The sequence below is a fragment of the Zingiber officinale genome, chromosome 8A (assembly GCF_018446385.1).
Source record: "Zingiber officinale cultivar Zhangliang chromosome 8A, Zo_v1.1, whole genome shotgun sequence".
Lineage (NCBI taxonomy): Eukaryota > Viridiplantae > Streptophyta > Magnoliopsida > Zingiberales > Zingiberaceae > Zingiber > Zingiber officinale.
Genome location: NC_056000.1, coordinates 31,736,529 through 31,757,404, shown reverse-complemented (window position 1 = coordinate 31,757,404; position 20,876 = coordinate 31,736,529). Strand labels below are relative to the sequence as shown.

Genomic DNA, 20,876 nt, shown 5'->3' with positions numbered 1-20,876 from the left:
TTTTTTAGGTACAAAAAGTCCAAAATTGAGTACAAAAAGTCTGAAAAAGAGTATAATTCTTCTTAAAGTCAGTACTTTATATTAAAAATCGAGTATATTTTCTATCAAAATTGTCCTTCTTATTTTTTAGGTATAAAAAGTCTAAAAATAAGTATAATTCCTGTTAAATTCAGCACTTTACACTATAATCCAGTATTCTATACTAGGATCGAGTATATTTTCTATCGAAATTAACCCATATTTTTTAGGTATAAAAAGTCAAAAATTGAGTACAAAAAGTCCGAAAATGAGTATAATTCTTCTTAAAGTCAGTACTTTATATTAAAAATCGAATATATTTTCTATTAAATTCAGCACACTAAACTAAAATCGAGTATATTTTGAGGTGAAAAAAGAATCGTACTCAATTTGATAGAAAATATACTAGATTCTAATTTAATATACTGAATTTAAGAGGATTTATACTGATTTTTAAATTTTTTGTATCTAAAAATATCATGTGCAATTAGGTAAATATATTTGATTAGGGAGTGAAAAAAAAAATTTCATGAATGAGGACTACATGTAAAATTATGTTTACTAATGAGGAGTGCATGCAAATTTACCCTTAATCTAACACCGAGCCACACTAGGCATGGTCCGGGATTAACCCGGGCCGTCACGGTTGATGAACCGCCCAAAAAATCCCAGTGGAGTCGCATCGCATCGCATAGCATTGCATTCATGATAGTATGTGTATCCCTTCTGCCTGACTCGCGCAAGCTATCCCTTTTCTTCTCTCGGCATCCGGAACGAAGATACCGAAATCAACTACCAGCTCCCTGATTTCTCCATCCTTTACGCCTCTTCGATCTCCTTATTGTCGCACGATTCCGAAAGTCGAATCGGATTAAGTTGGCGGTTGTTCTCCCAGATTGTCTGGCTTTGATTCGCCATGGATATCTCAGTGGCTTCAGTCGTCGTCGACCTCCCTAGTTTTTGCACCTCCAAACCGCTCGCCTTCGCTAGAGCTTGCCCTTCCCAAAGGCGGAAATTTGGGAATCCCAAACCACTCTCAGACCCCAGGAAGAAGCGGGTTTATGTCCGTTTAGGCAGTCCTCAGAGTTTCGGGGAGATGGGACGCACTGAATTGGATGTTAGCGTCGGTTCCGGTGGTGTGCTTGATGCCCTCAAGTCGATCTCCGACCCGGTTCAGGCCCTTTCGTTCTTCACGGAGGTCGCCCAGCGGCCGGTGGCCGTCCACACGACTGAATCCTTTGACTACATGCTTGACTTCTTGAGGGTTCGTGTCAGAGTGGACGACATGCGCCTTGTGTTTGATTTAATGCAGAGGCAGATTGTGAAACGGAGCCCCAGCACTTTTTTGATCATTTTCAAGGCCCTTGGCGTCCGTGGGGGGCTGCAGAATGCCCCGCTCGCACTTTCAAGGATGCAGGAGGCTGGGTTCGTGATGAATTCTTTCTCTTACAATGGACTGATACATTTCCTTCTTCGTGCTAAATTCAGTAAAGCCGCACTGGAGGTTTACAAGCAGATGATATCAGAACGAAAAATGCCAAGTATTAGAACTTATTCTGCTCTCATGGTAGATTTGGGCAGGAGGAGGGAGACAGTGGCTGTGATGGAACTTTTGGATGAGATGGAAGTGCAAGGGTTGAGTCCAAATGTATACACCTTCACCATATGCATTCGGGTTCTTGGCCAAGCAGGAAGAATCAATGAAGCTTATGGTCTCCTTAGGAGAATGGAGGAACAAGGGTGTCAACCTGACGTAGTAACTTACACTGTACTAATAGAGGTGCTTTGCAGAGCAGGGAGGCTCACTGAAGCAGAGAAAATATTCTGGAAGATGAAGGCTAGTGAGCAGAAGCCAGATAGGGTGACTTATATCACATTGTTGGACAAATTTGGTGACGGCGGGGATTTTAATTCAGTGCAACGATTTTGGGAAGAAATGGAAAAGGATGGTTATCGCGCTGATGTAGTTGCTTATACTATTCTGATAAACGCTTTGCACAAACAAGGTAAGACTGAAGAAGCTACTAAAACATTGGAAATCATGGAAGAGGAAGGGATTTTGCCAAACTTGCATACTTATAATACGTTAATTGGTGGCCTTCTTAGAGTGAACAGGCTGGATGATGCTCAAGAGCTCTTTAACCATTTGAATATTCATGGTCCAAAGCCAACAGCTTATACCTATATCCTTTTCATTGACCACTATGCAAAATCTGGAGATTTTGAGAAATCATTTCAGACATATGAGGTTATGAAGAGAAAGGGAATTGTTCCGGATATTGTTGCTTGCAATGCATGCTTGTATGGTCTTGCAGAGTCTGGGAGACTTGGACAGGCTATTGAAGTTTTTCAGGAATTGAAGGATGTTGGTATTTCTCCTGATACTATTACATATAGCATAATGATTAAATGTTGCAACAGGGTTGGAAAAGTTGATGAAGCTCTGAGGTTGTTCAATGAAATGAGACAAAGTGGGTGCAACCCGGATGAGATTACTGTCAATTCGTTGATTGATGCCCTCTACAAGGCTGGTAGAGGATATGAAGCTTGGACAGTCTATTTTGGTATGAAGACGATGAATCTTGAGCCCACTGTAGTAACATACAACACGTTACTGTCAGGATTAGGAAAAGAGGGAAAAGTTGAGAAAGCCATGGAGTTGTTTCGGCATATGAGAAATCATGTTTCTCCTCCGGATACAATAACATACAATACTTTGTTAGACTGTCTCTGTAGAAATGGTGAGGTAGACCGTGCAGTGAAAATGTTGTACGGAATGACAGAAGAGGAATGTCTACCTGATTGTCTATCTTATAATACTGTAATTCATGGTTTAGGTAAGGAAGATAGAGTTAATGAAGCAATATGGCTCTTTCATCAAATGAGAAAAGTTCTTTTTCCTGATTTTGTAACTCTATGCAGCATCTTGCCTATGCTTCTCAGAAATGGGTTGCTGGAAAATGCTATCTATGTTACCGAGGCTTATGCTCTTCAGCCTGATGCTATAACAGATAGGTCTTCATGGGCATCTCTTACAGAAGGCATAATAAATGAAACTGGAATTGATCAATCAATTAAGTTTGCTGAAAAGGTCACTAAAAATGGTATGTTCCAAAATGACACATTGTTGTGCCCTCTTATTAAGTCTCTTTGTGGGTGTAGGAGAGCATGGGATGCATATACTGTTTTTGAGAAGTTCAAAGGCTACCATATTTCACTAACCATTGAAACATATAACCCTCTTATTATTGGGCTCCTTGAAGTCAATTTAGTTGAAGTAGCTGAAAGGATCTTTGCAGAGATGAAAACAGCTGGATGCTGGCCAGATGTTTTCACCTACAATGCTTTCCTTGTTGCTTATGGCAACTCATCAAGAATAGCAGATTTGTTAAAGATGAAAGAAGAGATGCGTTTTAGAGGCTGCCAACCAAACAACATAACCTACAATACAATCATATCAGGCCTTGTCAAGTCCAACTTACTGGATCAGGCAATTGACTTGTATTATGACCTTATGTCCGAGGGTTTTTATGCTACACCATGCACATATGGTCCTCTTCTTGATGGACTCTTGAAATCAGGGAGAGTACCTGAGGCAGAACATCTGTTCAGAGAGATGCTTGAGTATGGATGTAAACCTAGCTCTGCCATATATAATATTCTCATAAATGGATATGGAAAATCTGGCGATGTCGAAAAGGCTCTTCAGACATTTGAAAAGATGATTAGAGAAGGTATCAAGCCAGATGTGAAGTCTTACACAATTCTTATAGACACACTTTGCATGGCTGGTAGAGCTGAAGATGCTTGGTGCTACTTTAAGGAAGTAAGGTTAACTGGTCTGGAACTCGATTTGATCATCTTCAATTTGATGATTAATGGTCTTGGGAAATGTCAGAGAGTACAAGAAGCTATGACTCTCTTTAAGGAAATGCAAGATAGAGGAATATTTCCTGACTTGTATACTTATAATTCTTTAATACTGACCTTTGGGAAAGCTGGGATGGTTACTGAAGCTGCAAAGATGTACGAAGAACTCCAATTGAAAGGTTTCCGACCTAATGTCTTCACATATAATGCACTTATTCGAGGTTACAGTGTGTCAGGTAATACTGACCATGCATATTCGATGTATAAGAAAATGCTAATTGGAGGGTGCAGTCCTAATTCAGGAACGTTTATCCAGCTTCCTAATCCATGATGTTACAGGTTAGAGTTTATTTATATGAATTGCATTATGTATCTTGTTCTGGATATAGAATTTGATGTCAACTAACAACAAACTGTATCATACTCAGTATGGAATTTTGGTACATTAAGTATGATGAATTCTTGATAACTCTTTAGATATCAATTTTAGTGCATCTTGCACTTCACTTATGAAGTTTCTCAAAACAACTAGTGATTGATCTTTTTGGTAACGTATGAGACTATCCAAAAGATGTGCTTCCTCTACTGTTAAGAGATAGTTACAAACCCACTGGAACAGCTGAATGAGGAAAGCAAAATGAGCTCTGTGTAGAAATGTTAGAACGTAGAAGACCTTGAGTTGCTGTAAATAATGTTGGAGCTATGAAGTAAAGGGAATATTATTTGTGTCGAATATAATCAGTGTTCACTCTGCACTAAAGAAGCTCAATGGAAAAATAATTATAGTTGGATTGAACTAACTGAGTTGTTCATACTAGTCAGATTGGTTGACTCGATTACTCAGTTATGGAGGTGAGTTGGTCAAGCAGCAAAATCAAGTTGGTGAGTAGCGGGTCTGTCAAAATTAGGGAATAAGATATTGTATCTATGCTATTATTGTTTTATAAAAGGGAAATTTCCCATAATTTAAGACTCGGAGGTTACCACCTAAGTAAATATCAGGTTGGTTAGATTGGACGAACAAAATGGATAGTTAGATTTACGGCTGATTGAGCATGCCAACTGAATCAAGTTAATGAAAAGGGTTAGCTAGATCAATTCACCAAACAGACTAACCTAGCTTAGAAGCACCACAAGTTGTTTGGAATAACCAAACTGGGTGGATTGAGCGAACTAGTCAAATAGGTCAAACTCACCAATGCACGAAAACTTACAATCAGTTAAAAATATAATTGTAATAGACAAGATTTGTAATCAGTAACTGTTGCTTGGAATGAGCAAACTGGGTGGATTAGCGAATCAAACAAATAGGTCAAACTCACCAATGCATGAAAACTTACAATAGGTTAAAAACAATAATTGTAAAAGACAAGATTTGTAATCACTAATCAGTAACTGAGAGTAAGAAGCATAGTCAAAATAAATTATGCTTTCTGTAGGTCTAACTTTGACTAACTAAAGGACACTTGGCTTGACTATGTCTGAGAGAATAACTCAACTCCTTGCAACAGGGATATCGCCATACATATTGGCCAAACTTGTCTTTTTAGTCAACTGATTGAGATATAACTTCATAAATTGGAAAGTCACTTGTCTCTCCAGTGAACCTGTTGACTAAACTATAGTCCACTTGCGACTAAGTTGCTGAGCCACTTACTTTTCCTCACTCCAATTCACGGCTTATGCTCGCTTGCCAATGACAACAATCTCTAGGGTTTTGATTGTTTGCTTTCATTGGTTAGCTGAGTCAATAGTATGTTCGGCTCTTGTAGGGGTGCCAAGGAGCCTTTGGTACTTCTCTGCAAGGAAGAGGGTCTCTTGGCCTTTAAAGCTAAAGGAGTGCCCTCTTACCATTTAGCCTTTTTGCTTGCTATTCAATGTGCTCTCTGCCTATGAGTATAAAATGCAAAATGTGCACTCGGTGAAAAAGGTAAACTTTTTGCTCCTTTTTGTGATTTAGGTGATAAGACACAATCATTTTGACTTTCTTGAGAAGAACATTTTTTTTTTGCCAAACTTCATTGGTCAAACTTTTATTTTTAGCATATTTTTCTTGAGGTGTAATATGAAGTTATAAACCCGGCCATAGCCGGTCCCAAGCCCAGTTGAGAAAGGGCGAGGGTTGCACGTTAGGTTGCCGACCAACGTGGACTTTCAGGCAAATGTTCAATGAATGAATTTATCAAACTATTATGCTAATGATAGGATGTTCTCCGAAAGGAACGTGTTACAGAGTCTGACTATAAGGTCTCGACAAGGATGTTTATATCTCTATGAGAACTCGGGTGTAATGCTAAATATGTAAAAGTTCGCGTTGGAGGATCCGACTATAACGCAAAGACCACTACATCTCTCATGAGACCTTTGGTGTAGTATTAAATATGCAAGAGTTCTCAAACTATAGGTTGGATAAGAACAAATATTATAAGAAAATCAATGGTCTAAGATTTGAACTATAGAACATAGGAACACTCACTGGTAAAGCAATGGAGGTAATCGATATGATGATTAGAAGAAGAATTGATATTTTATTTACCAGAGACAAAATGGGTAGGAAAAGACAAAGATGATAGAGAATTTGAGTTTTAAGTTATAGTACACAGGAAGGAGTAAAACAAGAAATGGAGGAGGTATTGTTGTCGATAGTTCGCTAAAGGACAAAGTAGCAGGATTATATCTCCTAATATAGTAGCGGTGAAAGAAACTATTAATGTAATAAGTATATATACATCTCAAATAAAATTAGATGAACATACCGAATCTAGATTTTGGAATGATTTAGATAAGGTATTACAAAATATTCTGCCAACCGAAATGATCTTAATAGGAGGATATCTAAATAGGCATGTAGGAGTAAGAAATGAAGAAGTGACAGTATATGACCTTATACTAACTAATATGTTTTTTTTAAGAAAAGAGAAGAACACTTTGTCACGTTCAAAAGTGGAATAATAATTCACTAATTGACTTTCTTATGGTTAGGAAGAATGATAGAAAGATTTGTAAAGATTGCAAGGTTATTTTTGGAGAAAATTTAACTACCCAACATAGGTTAGTAATGTTAAATATACGCCTCAAGCATAGTATCAATAGAAGGAAAATGTGCATGATTCCTAAAATTAAATGGTGGAAGTTAAAGGATGGGAAGCAAAACATATTTAAGGACAGGGTACGATTACAAGTATTAGGAGAAATATATGGCGACTCGAATACGACATGGGATATGATGATATCAAAGTTGAAAATAATAACCAAGAGTGTACTTAATGAATCAGGGACATACACCTCCATGTAAAGAATCTCGATGATGGAATGACAAAGTGCAAGAGAAATGAATAGCTTATAAAGACTTATATACTTTTAAGAATAAGGAAAACTTAAAAAAATATATACAGTAGCCAAGAAAAAGGGCAAGAAAGCAGTGAATAAAGCTAAGAATGAAATTTTTATATACTTATATTGAAAATTAAATACAAAAGAAGGGGAAAGAGACATTTATAGAATAACTAAAGTGAGAGGGAGGAAGATAAGAGATCTTATCCAAATAAGATGTATTAAAGATAAATGCAATAGGGTTTTAGTAAATGATGAGAAATAAAAGAGCGATGGAATAAGTATTTTCATGAAGATTTAGATGATCAACTTAATTTAGGTAATTTAAGTAGGTCAAATGAGTATAGAAATTTAAATTTTTATCGTATAATTTAATCTTAAGAAGTATAGCAAGTTTTAAATGGGATATAAAATGGAAAACTATTGAACCAGATAGAGGTATGAAAGTGCATTGGGAAATAAAGTATTGAATGACTCATAAAGTGATTCAATTTGATACTGAAAACTAAAAAATGTCTAATCAATGGAGGTTAAGTACTTTAGTTTCCTTATATAAGAATAAAGAAGACGTACAAAATTGTCCAAACTATAGGGGTATTAACCAAATGAGTCGTACCATGAAACTGTCAAAAAGAGTAATAGAAAAAAGACTAAGGAGACCATGGTGATCGAAAATCAATTTAAATTTATGCTTGAGAGGTATAATAGAAGTTATACATCTTCTCATACAACTAATTGAAAAGTAATAGAAGCAAGACTTACACATGATATTCGTCGACCTAGAAAAAGCTTATGATAAAGGACCAAGGTAAATTATATGAACAACGCTAGAAAAGAGCAGTGTTAGCATAGTGTATATTGAACTAATTAAGGATATGTATGAAATGTAATGACGAGAGTGAAGACTTCAAGCTGATTAACTGAATCATTTCCCGTAAAGATAAGGTTATATTAAGGATCAACTCTAAATCTCTATATTTTTAGAACTCACTAAACACATTTGATACAGTACTGTAATGCATGTTGTTTATAGATGATGTTGATTTAGTAGAGTAAATGCTAAATTAGAATTTTGACAGGAAACATTAGAAGTGAAATACTTTAGACTTAGTAGAGTAAAGACATAATATATAAAATTTAAATTTAACAATATTAGACGTAATAACATAATTGCTAATTGTTAAGATAGAAGATGATGAGTTTGTAAATAAGAGTTTTAAGTATTTAGGATCATTTTTGCAAAAGGACGGAGGGATTGAAAAAAATGTCTTACATAAAATACAAGTAGTTGAAATGAAGGAGAGCATCAAGTGTTTTGTGTGATTGTAAAGTACCTCTAAGACTTAAAAGAAAGTTTTACAAAACGACAGTTAGACTTGCTATATTGTATGGAGTTGAATGTTATGCTATGATGTGAGCACATGCGCAGAACATGAGAGTTGTAGAGATGATGATGTTAAGGTGGATGTGTGAGCATACAAGGATGGATAGGGTACGACAACAACAACAACCAAGCCTTATCTTACTAGGTGGGGTCGACTACATGGATCTTTTTATGTCATTGGGTTCTATCCCCTATTATATCATTATCTATACTTAAATAAATTTTATCTTATTTAACCAAATTTTTTTTGTCTTCCTCATGTGCATGTTTGTTATAATTTCACATTGCATAACTGGAGCATTTACATATCTGTACCATCTTAAATTTGTCTTTCGGAGTTTTCCCTCAATAGATACAACTATAACTTCCTCTCTAATGTTTTCATTTCTTATTCTATCCATTCTCGTATGTCCATACATCCATCTTAACATCTTCATTTCTGCAACTATGAGAAAGATGGACAGGATAAGAAATGAAAATATTAGAGAAAAAGTCGGGTTGCACCTATTGAGAGAAAACTCTGGGAGATGTTTAAGATAGTACGAACATGTACTTGAACGACTAATAAATACTCTAGTTGGGCGATATGAAACTATGACAAATGCCCATATCAAACGAGGAAGAGGTTTATAAAAAAAAAGACCTGATTAACAACAATAAAGTAAGATAAAATTTATTTAAATATAAATGATGATATAGTAGGGAATAGAATCTAATGATGTAAAAGGATCCATATAGCCAGTTCCATTTAGTAGGATAAGGCTTGGTTGTTATTGTTGGAATACAAAGTTATTGTTAACAATTTAGGGGGCGTTTGGTTCTTTCCTAGGAATAGGATTCGGAATGAGAATCATTGTATTGTGGAATGAGAATGAGTATGAGCATGAATATCACTCTTAAAGTAATGTTTGGTTAGTTGCATATTTTCTATCGGAATAAATCAAAATTTCCCTTTTTACCCTTAAAGGAAAATAAGAGAAAAAATTAGATGTGAGAGAAAAATATGATGAAAGAGAATGATGAGGGAGAAAGTCTGATGAGAGAGAAAGTGTGATAAGAGAAAAAGTGTGATGAGAAAGAATGAAGAGAGAGAAAGTGTGATAAGAGAAAATGAGAAAAGAGAGTGTGATAGGAGAGATCATGATGAGAGAAGATGAGAGAGAAAATATGATGTGAGAGAAAGTATGATGGGAGAGGATGAAGAGAGAGAAAGTGTGATAAGAGAAAATGAGAAAAGAGAGTGTGATAGGAGAGATCATGATGAGAGAAGATGAGAGAGAAAATATGATGTGAGAGAAAGTATGATGGGAGAGGATGAAGAGAAAGAAAATGTAATGAGAAAAATGAGGGGAGAGAGTGTGATGAGAGAGATTGAGGAGAGAGAAAGTATGATGAGGAAAAAAGAGAGTAGTGAGTGTGATGGGAGAGATTGAGGAGAGAGAAAGTATGATGAGAGAGAGTGTGTTGAGGAAAAAAAAAAGTGGGAGTGTGACAAGAGAGATTGAGGAGAGAGAAAGTGTGATGAGAGCGAAAGTGTGATAAGAAAAAAAGAGAAAAGATAGTGTGATGGGAGAGATTGAGGAGAGAGAAAGTATGATGAGAGAAAAGGAATGAAGAGAGTGCGATGGAAGAGATTGAGGAGAGAGAAAGTATGATGAGAGAGAAAGTGTAATGAGAAAAAAAGAGAAAAGAGAATGTGATAGGAGAGATTAAGGAGAGAGAAAGTGTGTGATAAAATGATGAGAGAGAAAATATGATGAGAGAGAATAAGGAGAGAGAAGTGATATGAAAGAAAAAATAAATAAATATATTTTGATATTTAGTATTAAGGGAGAAAATTTTAGTTTTAGGTCAAGGGTATTTTTGGAATAAGGAAATATTTTGATTGATGAAAATAGAGTAATGACTCATTGAAGGGGAGGTACATGGGAATGAGTTATTATCCAATTTCAAGGATTCATTCCCTTATTTGCATTTCTATTCCTATAATCCAAATATTAACAATGACAATCAATGATTCCCATTCCCATTCCCATTGTCATTCCCCACTCCTATTCCTCTAAACCAAACGCCCCCTTATTTTATTCCTTTTAATTTAGTAGGAAATATATTATTTCACAGGGACCTTTTGCATATTTATCCTTTTCTAAAGAAAAATAAATACTTCATTCGATCACCCAGGAAATACAACAGCTTGATAGACCTTCCACAAGCACACGGTCACTCACTTCCCAAACATACTTAGCCACAACATCAACCTCTTTGTTGTACCCCGTTCTGACATAACATCATCTCATTAGGGGTGTCAAAAATGAACCCGATCCGACGACCCAACCCGAGTCGACCCGAAAAAAATCAGGTTCGGGTTGGGCATTTTCGGGTTCGGGTTGGAGGGTTGGAGAGTTAAAAATTTTCGGGTTGGGTCGGGTCGGGTTCGGGTTGACCCGGGTGGACGCGGGTTGACTTAAATATAGAGTTTTGTGGGGTTTTTTGGGGTTAAATCAAATTTTATTTTAAAAATTTAGATGCTTTTATGTATATTAATATCATGTTTGTATGATAATGATGGAGTATTGAGATAAAAGTGAAGAATTATAAGGAAAATAGCCAAAAAAAGTCGTTTTGAATCGGATTTACGGATTATATGGGTCGGGTTCTGGTTGATCGGGTTGGTCGGATTCGGGTTCGGATTTAGGTGTTTTGGGTTGAACTCGGGTTCGGGTCGGGTTCGGGTTGGGTAAAAAAAAACAAAAAAAAAATCCAACCCGACCCGACCCACCCGAATTGACACCCCTACATCTCATCATACATGAAGGCTGACTTGAAAAAAACCATAGCATTCCTTAGTAGCCAGCAATTCAGAAGAAGCATAGATTTGTAGCTGAAATGTAATTTATCCATATGTTGCTAACTCCAACCACCAAGAAAGTACACCATCAATTCATCCTCCAGCTCAATTATAACATGCTCAGTAAAAATATTACCTTTGACATAAACAACATAGCTAAGAGTAGGCTTCCTTACATTGATTTCAAATCTACTTCTGAACTTCAATTTACAACGTCAGTATCCACATATCTTGACAATGCATAAGAAGAAAACCATATCTGTTATATATCTTCCTGTTTCAATCCTTCTTGATATGCTACATTGCAACAAAAATAGATGCCCTTATGTTGGCAGCCTGAGCATTGCCTAAAGTTTAATCATCTAGATTCCTTGTAAATATTTTACAACCATCAATAATGGAATGTTTCCAACTTCTATTGGTCAACTTTACCATTACGCCAAAGTTCCCCTTTTCCAACTCCTATTGGTAATGTTGAATATTCATCTACAATGTACAGTATATTCTTAAAGGCCAAGATGCTTAGTTTTCATGAATCATGATAATATTGGTTTTATTTTGAATTATTTTTATATCAAGACATCAATTTAGAGATGAGAAAGTAATTAAGCTATTTTCCTTGATATGCCTTGCATTCACATCTTCAGAATAGATGCTGCATTACAAAATGATATTTGTTGGAAAATCATCGCATACATGTTGGTTGATCACAATATCCCATGAAAGTTACTATGATAAAGTTAACACATACAAGGTGTGCGATTCTAGTTTGAACTTCATTGAAACTGAAATTATGCGACTTAATAATCATTTATTTTCTGCCGGTACCAGGTAGTTGGTGCATCTTTGTTCACATTTCATATTAAATATCAATTTTGTTATACTTGTGCTTCCAGATTGGAAAGCTAAATGCAGGTATTATTGTCCATATTATGGAGCAAGGTTTCTTTGATTAAGCTAAGGTTCTTCACCTGATGGTGATAGGATTGTCTTTCAGTACTATGAAGTAGTTTATCCTGCTAATTCTTCTTTCTCTCCCTTTTCCCAACTCTCCTAGACGCCTAGCAGTCGAGTTGAAGTAGTTTGAACATCATTATTCATGCTCTTATCAACTTTAGGGTTGCAGGCGGCAAGTTAGACATCCAAACTTGCATATACCACGTTACTTCATTATTGGAGACAAAAACAGAATATATATCCTTCTTACTTGTAAAATTCATTCCCCCCCCCCCAAAAAAAAAGATCACCTATTTGAGATTATATTCCTTTTGCCCATGCCCATGACAACAACAACAACCAAGCCTTTTCCCACTAGGTGGGGTCGGTTGTATAAATCCTTTTACGCCATTGAGCTCTATCTCTTATTATATCATCATCTATATTTAAATAAATTTTATCTTGTTTTATTGTTGCTAACCAAGTCTTTTTTGGTCTTCCTCGTTTGATATGCATGTTTATCATAGTTTCAGATCGCCTAACTAGAACATTTATTGGTCGTCTAACTACATTTCCGTACCATCTTAAACGTGTCTCTCGGAGTTTGTCCTCAATAGACTAACCAGACTCTCTCTAATCCTCTCATTCTTATTTTGTCCATCTTCGTATGTCCACATCCACCTTAACATCCTCATCTCTGCAACTCTCATCTTATGCTCTGAGTCACAGAATATCCAACATTCTCCTCTATTTCAATCATCCTGGTTACCTTTAAGTTTGTTCTATAGCCTCCCAAAACACCTAGTCCACAACATATTGGTCCATAAGGCGCTCACTGCTGAATGTCCAATATATTAAATCTTTCTAAAAGCTCCCAATGTGCAAATCCCTCTATTAACCTTCATCCTTTTGCAATAACGATTCTAATATTACTAAATTTAAATTCCATATATTCTGTCTTTAATCTACTAAGTTTAAAACCTTTTCCTTCTAGTGTTTCCTCTCAAGATTTAAATTTAGCATTTACTCCTTTAAGTATCTCATCAACTGAAACAATGTCATTCGCAAACAATACGCAACATAGTAACTTGTCTAGGATATGTACAGTGAGTTCATCTATGACTAGGATAAAAAGATATAAACTTCAAGTTACCTATCTTTATAAAAAATACTTTGGTTTATTCGCCTAGAATCTTCCCTCTTGTCATTACATCTTCGTAGATATCCCTAATTTTTTTAATATACACTACGCTCACACCTTTCTTTTTTTTAAATTCTCTACATATTTTTCCTCAAGACTCCGTCATAAGTTTTTTCTAGGTCAATAAATACTATATGTAAGTTTTGCTTCTTTTTCGGATACTTTCCAATCAGTTATCTAAGAAGATGTATAGCTTTTATCATCGACCATTACAACATGAATCCAAGTTGATTTTTGACCACCTTAGTCTTCTTCCGTAATATTTTTTCTATTTGTCTTCCCATAGTTTCATGATATGACTCATTAGTCTAGTGTCTTATAATTTGCACAATTTTGAACGTCTCTTTGATTTTTATACAATGGATTAGAGTGCTCCCCTCCATTAATAAGGTATTTTCTTCATTTTCAATAATAGGTTAAATGACTTTGTAAGTCATTTAGTACCCTACTTTTCCAGACACTTTTATACTTCTATTAGAATATCATCAAATTCAACGGCTTTTCCATTAATCACTTATTTAAAGTTTGTTTTACTTCAAGTTTGAATTCTAGATAAAATTAAAATTTCTACGCTCATTTGACCTAATTAAATTACCTTAAGTTGGTCACCTAAACCTTCATTAAAAAGTTGATGAAAATATCTCTTCCACCGCTCTTTTATTTCTCCATCATTTACTAATACCTATTACATTCATCTTTAATACATTTTATTTGGCTAAGATCTCTTGTTTTCACTTTAACTATTCTATAAATATCTCTTTCCCCTTCTTTTGTATCCAATTTTTCATTCTTTGTTTCATTCATTACTTTCTTAGCTTCTTTCTTGGCTATTGTATATTTTTAAATTTTCCTCGTTCTTACAAATATATAATTTTTATAAGCTATTCGTTTTTCCTTCACTTTCTCTTGTACTTTCTCATTCCACCACAAAGATTCTTTACTTAGTGGTATGCCCCTTTGACTCACCAAATACACTCTTAGCTACTATTTTAACTTTGATACCATCTTATCCCATGTCGTATTAGAGTCATCGTATATTTCACCTAATGCTTGTATTCCTACCTTCTTAAATATATTTTGTTTCATCCTTTAACTTCCACCACTTAATTCTAGGAATTGTATATATTTCTTTCTATCGATACTATGTTTGAGGCGTATATCCAACACTACTACCCTGTTGGGTAGTTAAGCTTTCTCTGGGATGATGCAATTTTACAAATCTTTCTATCCTTCTTCTAACCATAAGAAAGTCGATTTACGATTTATTATTCACTTTTGAATGTGACTAAGTGTTCTTCTCTTTTTAAAAAGCGTATTAGCTAATATAAGGTCGTATCTTATTGCAAAATCTAATATAGTTTTCCTTCCTCGTTCCAAACCCATAACTCATGTACTTTCTCATATTCCTCATTTTCAACATGCCCATTTAAATCACCTCCTATTAAAATCATTTCATTTGGTGGAATATTTTGTAATATTTCATCTAAGTCCTCCCAAAACCTTGATTTGGTAGCTTCATCTAATCCTACTTGTGGTGCATATACGCTAATTATGTTCATTGTTTCTTTCGCCACTATTATCTTAAGGGCTATAATTTATCTCCTTTTCTAACTACTCCTACAACTTCATCCTTTAACAAATTATCTACAATGATACCCACTCCATTTCTTGCTTTACTCTTTCCAGTGTACCATAATTTAAAACCCGAGTTCTCTATCATCTTTGCCTTCTCGCCTATCCATTTTGTCTCTTGTACACACAAAATACTAATTTTTCTCCTAATCATCATATCTACTACCTCCATTGATTTACCAGTGAGAGTTCCTATATTCCATGTTCCAAATCTTAGATTATTAGTTTTCCTATCATATTTGTTCTTATCTAACCTATGGTGTGAGAACTTTTGCCTATTTAACACTACACCCAAGTTCTTATGGAGATGTAGCGGTCCTTGCTGAGACGTTACAGTCGGACCCTGTAACGCGAACTCTTGCATATTTATCATTACACCCGAGTTCTGGAGATGTAGTGGTCCTTACCGAGACGTTATAGTCGGACCCTGCAACGCGTTCTTTCCGGGGAGCAACCTAGCATTATCACAATAGTTTAATGGATTCATTCATTGAATATTTGTCATAGTTTGACGCTGGCTGGCAACCTAACGCAACCCATGCCCATGCGAAATAAATATGTTCTTGTAATTCTTTCTTAGGGACCACATTCTAATTTTTCTGGGCCAACGTCTGGTTGCACAGCTTGCATGGCTGTTATTAGGAACGATCAAATTTTTGTTGCAAATGCTGGTGATTCTCGCTGTGTTGTCAAGGAAGGGTCAGGTTTCTCCCCAAGGAATCCTATTTTATGTGTGCAATTATATGCTTTACTACATCAATGGAAGATATTATAGTTATGTGTATGTTTGCTCTTTTTGTTCTTTGATAGGCTGTCAGCTTAACTACTTATCACAAACCAGGTCTTGAAGATGAGAAAGAGATAATCCTAAAAGCAGGAGGATTTATCCATGCTGGACCAGTAAACGGAAGCTTAAACCTTGCAAGATCAATTGGTATTTCCAGTGTTAATTGAATTTTTATGGCTCAATGAAGTGTGTGACACTTCTGAGAGAACCCTTTGTGCCAGGTGACATGGATTTAAGGAAAATAAATTTTTACCTGCGGAAAAGCAAATTCTGACTTGCAATCCCGACATTAATATTGTGAGTGCTTCACAGTTCTATTTGGGTTATGGCAGATTTAAGCCCATTTGAAATATTTTACGTATCTGTAGTTAACCATTTAGATCAAAAGCTCGGTTTGTTAAGAAGACCAGTCTATATATTTACATCAAACATATGCTTGCAGGTGGAGCCATCTCATGAAGATGAATTCATTGTTATAGCATGTGATGAAGTCTGGTAAGCCTGATCAGCAATTCTAGTTTCAAGATGACCGGCAATAGCATCACTTTTCGTTCTCAGGAAATTTATAAACAACGTAAATTGTATATATACAAAATGCAAATTGAATATACTCATCAGTGAAAATTTCACTCTTCACTAAAGAAGCTCAAAGGAAAACTAGTTGTAGTTAGATTGAACTGAGTTGTTCATACTATAGTGAGATTGGTTGACTCGATTGTTCAGTTATGTTGGTGGGTTGGTCAAGTAGTAAAGTCAGGTTGGTTAGTATATTTGAAGGATACATATAGCCGACTTGCTTGGTTGTTATTTCACTAAAGTAAAATTCGATTTACATTTATTTGCAAGTATATCTGAAATTTATATATATTGTAGATAACTGCAATTTTTCTTTACTGAAGCAAGTGCAGGTTATTTAACTATATATATATATATATATATAACTAAAATATAATTTCTTGTGAAAAATGCAAGACTCAATAACATTGTGATTTTAGTGGATGCATATGCAACAAAGCCATGATAGAATTATTGATTTCGTCTTATAAAAAATCATTTGTGCTGGCTGGCTACCTGTGGCGCACGTTGTGTGGTTATTAGTGGCAGGTCAATAATTGAATTATTTATTGGGTCTCTTAGTTTCTTAGTATGTTTGGGGAATTTAATTGCCTAAGACAATTTTAACTGCATTACTAATAATCGGAAAAAAAAAGGAGTCTTAGCTCAACGGTAAAATTGTTATTTTGTGATCAAAAGATCATGGATTTGAATCTTAAAAACAGTCTCTTGCAAAAAGCAAGGTAAGACTGCATACAATGGATCTTTCCCTGGGACCCCGCATAGCGAGAGTTTCGTGCACCAGGCTGTTTTTTTTTACTAATAACTGGAAAAGTAAAAAAGAAAAATTTATATACACTTGAGACTAATATCTACTGATGCCATTTTTTGTTTTTTTTTATAATTGTCTTGTTTGATATACAATGATACATCAAGTGTAAACATGAGACAAACTATATTTTTCTAATGTTTTAAATTTTCTTTGCTCATCCTCTTCACTTTTATTTATTATATTTTTCTTCCTTGCTGGATTTTGACTTTTGGTTGAAGCTTCATAAGGCAATGATGCGTGAGGAATCAGTAAAGTTTGAAGAGGGCATCATCTTTCAGGAATTATATAAATCCTTCAAACTCGGTTAATGAAAAAGCAGGCCCGGAAAAGGCTTCCAATGAAAAAGCAGTGGTCAATGAAGGCAATGCAGGTGAAACCATTGATGAACCTGATGGTGCTGAGTAAGTTGTATATTCTATTCTCTGGCTTGCAATTTTGTATGGTGTATATGATATAGGAATCATTTATATGCAAATCTGTCTGTTACATCAAAAAAATTTATTTTTAAAAGTACCACTTGTAACGTAGGATACTCAGAGTTTGTCATCCTTGATACCCGACGTTCCTGAATTTTCTTGCAGGTAAATCCTTTGGTTTGATTTGTATTTAATATCTGTTATTCAGGTAGTTTTCAAATTTTACAGCACAAATAGTACTTACTGTTCTTCAATACAACTGATCAAAAGCATCACCAACTTAGTTTAGGATCTCCCTATCAAGTTGAGGTCATTATTGAGCTCAAAATCCACATAAAAGCAAAAGCTTCAGTGAATTAATCAAGGCTTTTTTAGATGTCAACTACAACAATTTCCAGTGATTCAGTGATTTTCTTAACCTGTAGTAGTTCTTAGTCATTCCTGATCAGGCAGGACCTTTAGAAGTTATACATATATGACCTGTAGTTCCTGTTTGAAAATTTCCTTTGCTGCTTTTTGACTTCCACACCAGATCTCAACGTACTGTGCAACTTAATCTTCTTGATCAAAGCAAATGGTGGCATATGCACCCAACTAGGAAATTTTAATGATCAATTGATCTCACTCATCTTGCTGGTATGCATACATCTAGAAGCTGTTCCCATGGAATGCCCAGTTGATTAGAGTGCGGTAGATTTGTTCCATTGGAGGTAAAGGATTAATTTTCAACGGATGCATATCTTCATAACTAAATTTCTCTCGTCCTCTAGTTAAATTGAGAGTCGATTATAAATTAATTTCATGATTTATTTATTATATAATTTAGGGATGAATTATAAAAATTATATAAATTTAATCACCTTTTATTACGATACACGCAGAAGCTAATTTAGAGGGGCACTCGATGACAGCCACTCCCACTCAGCACAGCAGTGCAGCCTGTGCAGGGCGACACTGGGACAAGTTGCTGCAGCATGCATGCATGCATGATGGGCTCATCTTCTCATTATCTCCTTTCTCCCCATGCTGTTGAGGAAAGTATTAATAATATCTTGACTCGGGGTGCTATGCCTGATTGGTTTGCATGCCAAGTCCTTTTTTAGGGTTCTTCATCATCGCCAAAAAGGTTGAGCATGATCCAAGTTATCCAATCACTGAGGGAGGGGACCGTCACCACTCAGGTGGATACTTTCCCAGACATCACCTGCTTTTTATTTAATTAGAAAAAAAAAATATGAAACCGCTAGGTTAGTGGCTCGTAGGCTGTCTATTATTATGAGGGAAAGTCTACAGAAATGATGAAATCTTCTATTGAGTTTTGATCCGACTATATAATCTTATACTAAATACTTATCATTAAAACATACTACAGGACACTTGTTATTTAATTGAAGAAGTATTAACATGTAACATGCTGAAACTATTATTATCAATTAAGCCTATCTCTACGGTGATCTTAATGCATGAGTTTTCTCAGCTCATTTGATCTTACAGAGACATGTTACTCCGTACGGCAGGTGCTACAACACTTTTATTCCTGCGATCATTAAATTGTTTTGTTTGATCTCGAGCTCGATCAAGGATTAGTTAGTTGATATCACCATTATATATGTACTACGTAGTACGATATCTAATATTTATGTCATGTAAATCGGTGAGTTTTAATATAATAATGTTAAAGCACAATATATTATAATAAAATGCATATTTTAATAGAGATGTCATGCCATAAGTACAATACAAAAATTATTAATTACAATTTAACATTTAATTTCTTTCAGGTTATCATGTGCATATGTTGTGTCTATCTTTATTTCATTTGGAAATCAATATATATATATATATATATATATATATATATATATATATATATATTATCTATTATATAGAGGATGAATGAGTTGTAATCCACCTACTAGAAGATGCATCTTGTTTAACAAGTTTGGCATTTGCATATTGTTTTGAGTAAAAGGCTAAAAAAAATTACACTTTAGATTGATCTACACTTATTATATATATATATACAATTTAGGTATCCAGCTTTTAAATTAATTATTATTAAAGATAATTTATTTAGTTTTATGAAATTTTTTAATCAATCATTAGGATAAATTAAAAAGTATTTACAATTATCCATCCAAAATCAATTCTTAGATTTATCATTCTATTTGAGAAAAATATTCTATAATATATCATTCAAATTTTAGATTTATTAGATTTAAAGTTAATGCTCCTTTACACAGAAGTGAATTAAATATAAGGTTATTTAATAAGAATATTTTTTTTCTAAAAAATGTCCAATATACCAAAATTACCTATTTAGAAGTTTGCTTTTCGATGAACACAATCCTTTTAGTGAAAACATTGTCTTTGATAAATGTTTCTTGAGAATTGACTCGTTTTGCTTAGATATGCTCCTAGATGTAGGATAAACATAATGGGGCGATCAATTTTTGACTGACATGTATTTTTGAAAAAAAAAAATCTTTCCAACTCTTAATCACTTGAGCTATAAACTGATATCCTTATTTCACTCCTTTTATATAACTTATGATGGATTGTGAAGAATACTTAGGAGGAGCTTAATCATCTTTTACTATAGAAGAGGTAGGATGTGTTAAGACCAAAAGGAATTTAGAGTTAAGTTGGCTTTCAATTGGTATAACCAATCAGGTAAGGGGATGATTTTTAAACTTTTTCTTAATTTTTCTTTTTGGTTTTAAGTTTTTCGATATAATTCAAATTAGTATAATTACCTCTTTGATCAATTTTTTCCCGTTGCAAAATATTTTGAATTAGTATAACACCAATCGAGTTTTAATATTTTTATTATCTCCCACACTTCTAATCCAAAACATAGTCTTGGATTTCTTTCTTCCTCTTTTTTTTTTTTATACAAGGTTCCAGTCTTAAATGACCCAAAATGAGCGATACATCTTTAAAAAGGATGACTTTCCATATTGGAAGAAGCTAAGATGGAGGTGTACTTGAAGACAGACTTCGACCAATGGTTCAACATCCACAAAGCATACAAGCCTCCGATCGATAACAATATCAGAATTTC

General features: G+C 34.7%; 2 protein-coding genes across 9 annotated transcripts; both read left to right on the top strand.

Annotated features, from left to right (window-relative positions):
• The first annotated feature begins 703 nt into the window (after positions 1-703).
• Positions 704-18,897, top strand: LOC122008313 (pentatricopeptide repeat-containing protein At4g31850, chloroplastic-like). Of its 8 annotated transcripts, XM_042564017.1 has the most exons (8): positions 704-4,227; positions 16,064-16,156; positions 16,231-16,306; positions 16,452-16,504; positions 17,615-17,797; positions 17,925-17,977; positions 18,345-18,522; positions 18,694-18,897. In XM_042564017.1, the coding sequence occupies exon 1, from the start codon at positions 935-937 to the stop codon at positions 4,217-4,219; it is 3,285 nt and encodes a 1,094-aa protein (XP_042419951.1). In that variant the 5' UTR covers positions 704-934; the 3' UTR covers positions 4,220-4,227; positions 16,064-16,156; positions 16,231-16,306; positions 16,452-16,504; positions 17,615-17,797; positions 17,925-17,977; positions 18,345-18,522; positions 18,694-18,897. The 8 variants fall into 8 exon arrangements, with proteins under 8 accessions (XP_042419951.1, XP_042419949.1, XP_042419950.1 ...); XM_042564015.1 differs by lacking the exon at positions 18,345-18,522; XM_042564016.1 differs by having other exon boundaries at positions 17,925-18,522.
• LOC122010669 (probable protein phosphatase 2C 60) lies at positions 15,851-17,801 on the top strand. Its single transcript, XM_042567176.1, has 4 exons — positions 15,851-15,926; positions 16,064-16,156; positions 16,342-16,504; positions 17,675-17,801. The coding sequence occupies exons 1-4, from the start codon at positions 15,851-15,853 to the stop codon at positions 17,799-17,801; spliced, it is 459 nt and encodes a 152-aa protein (XP_042423110.1).
• Positions 18,898-20,876: the final 1,979 nt, after the last annotated feature.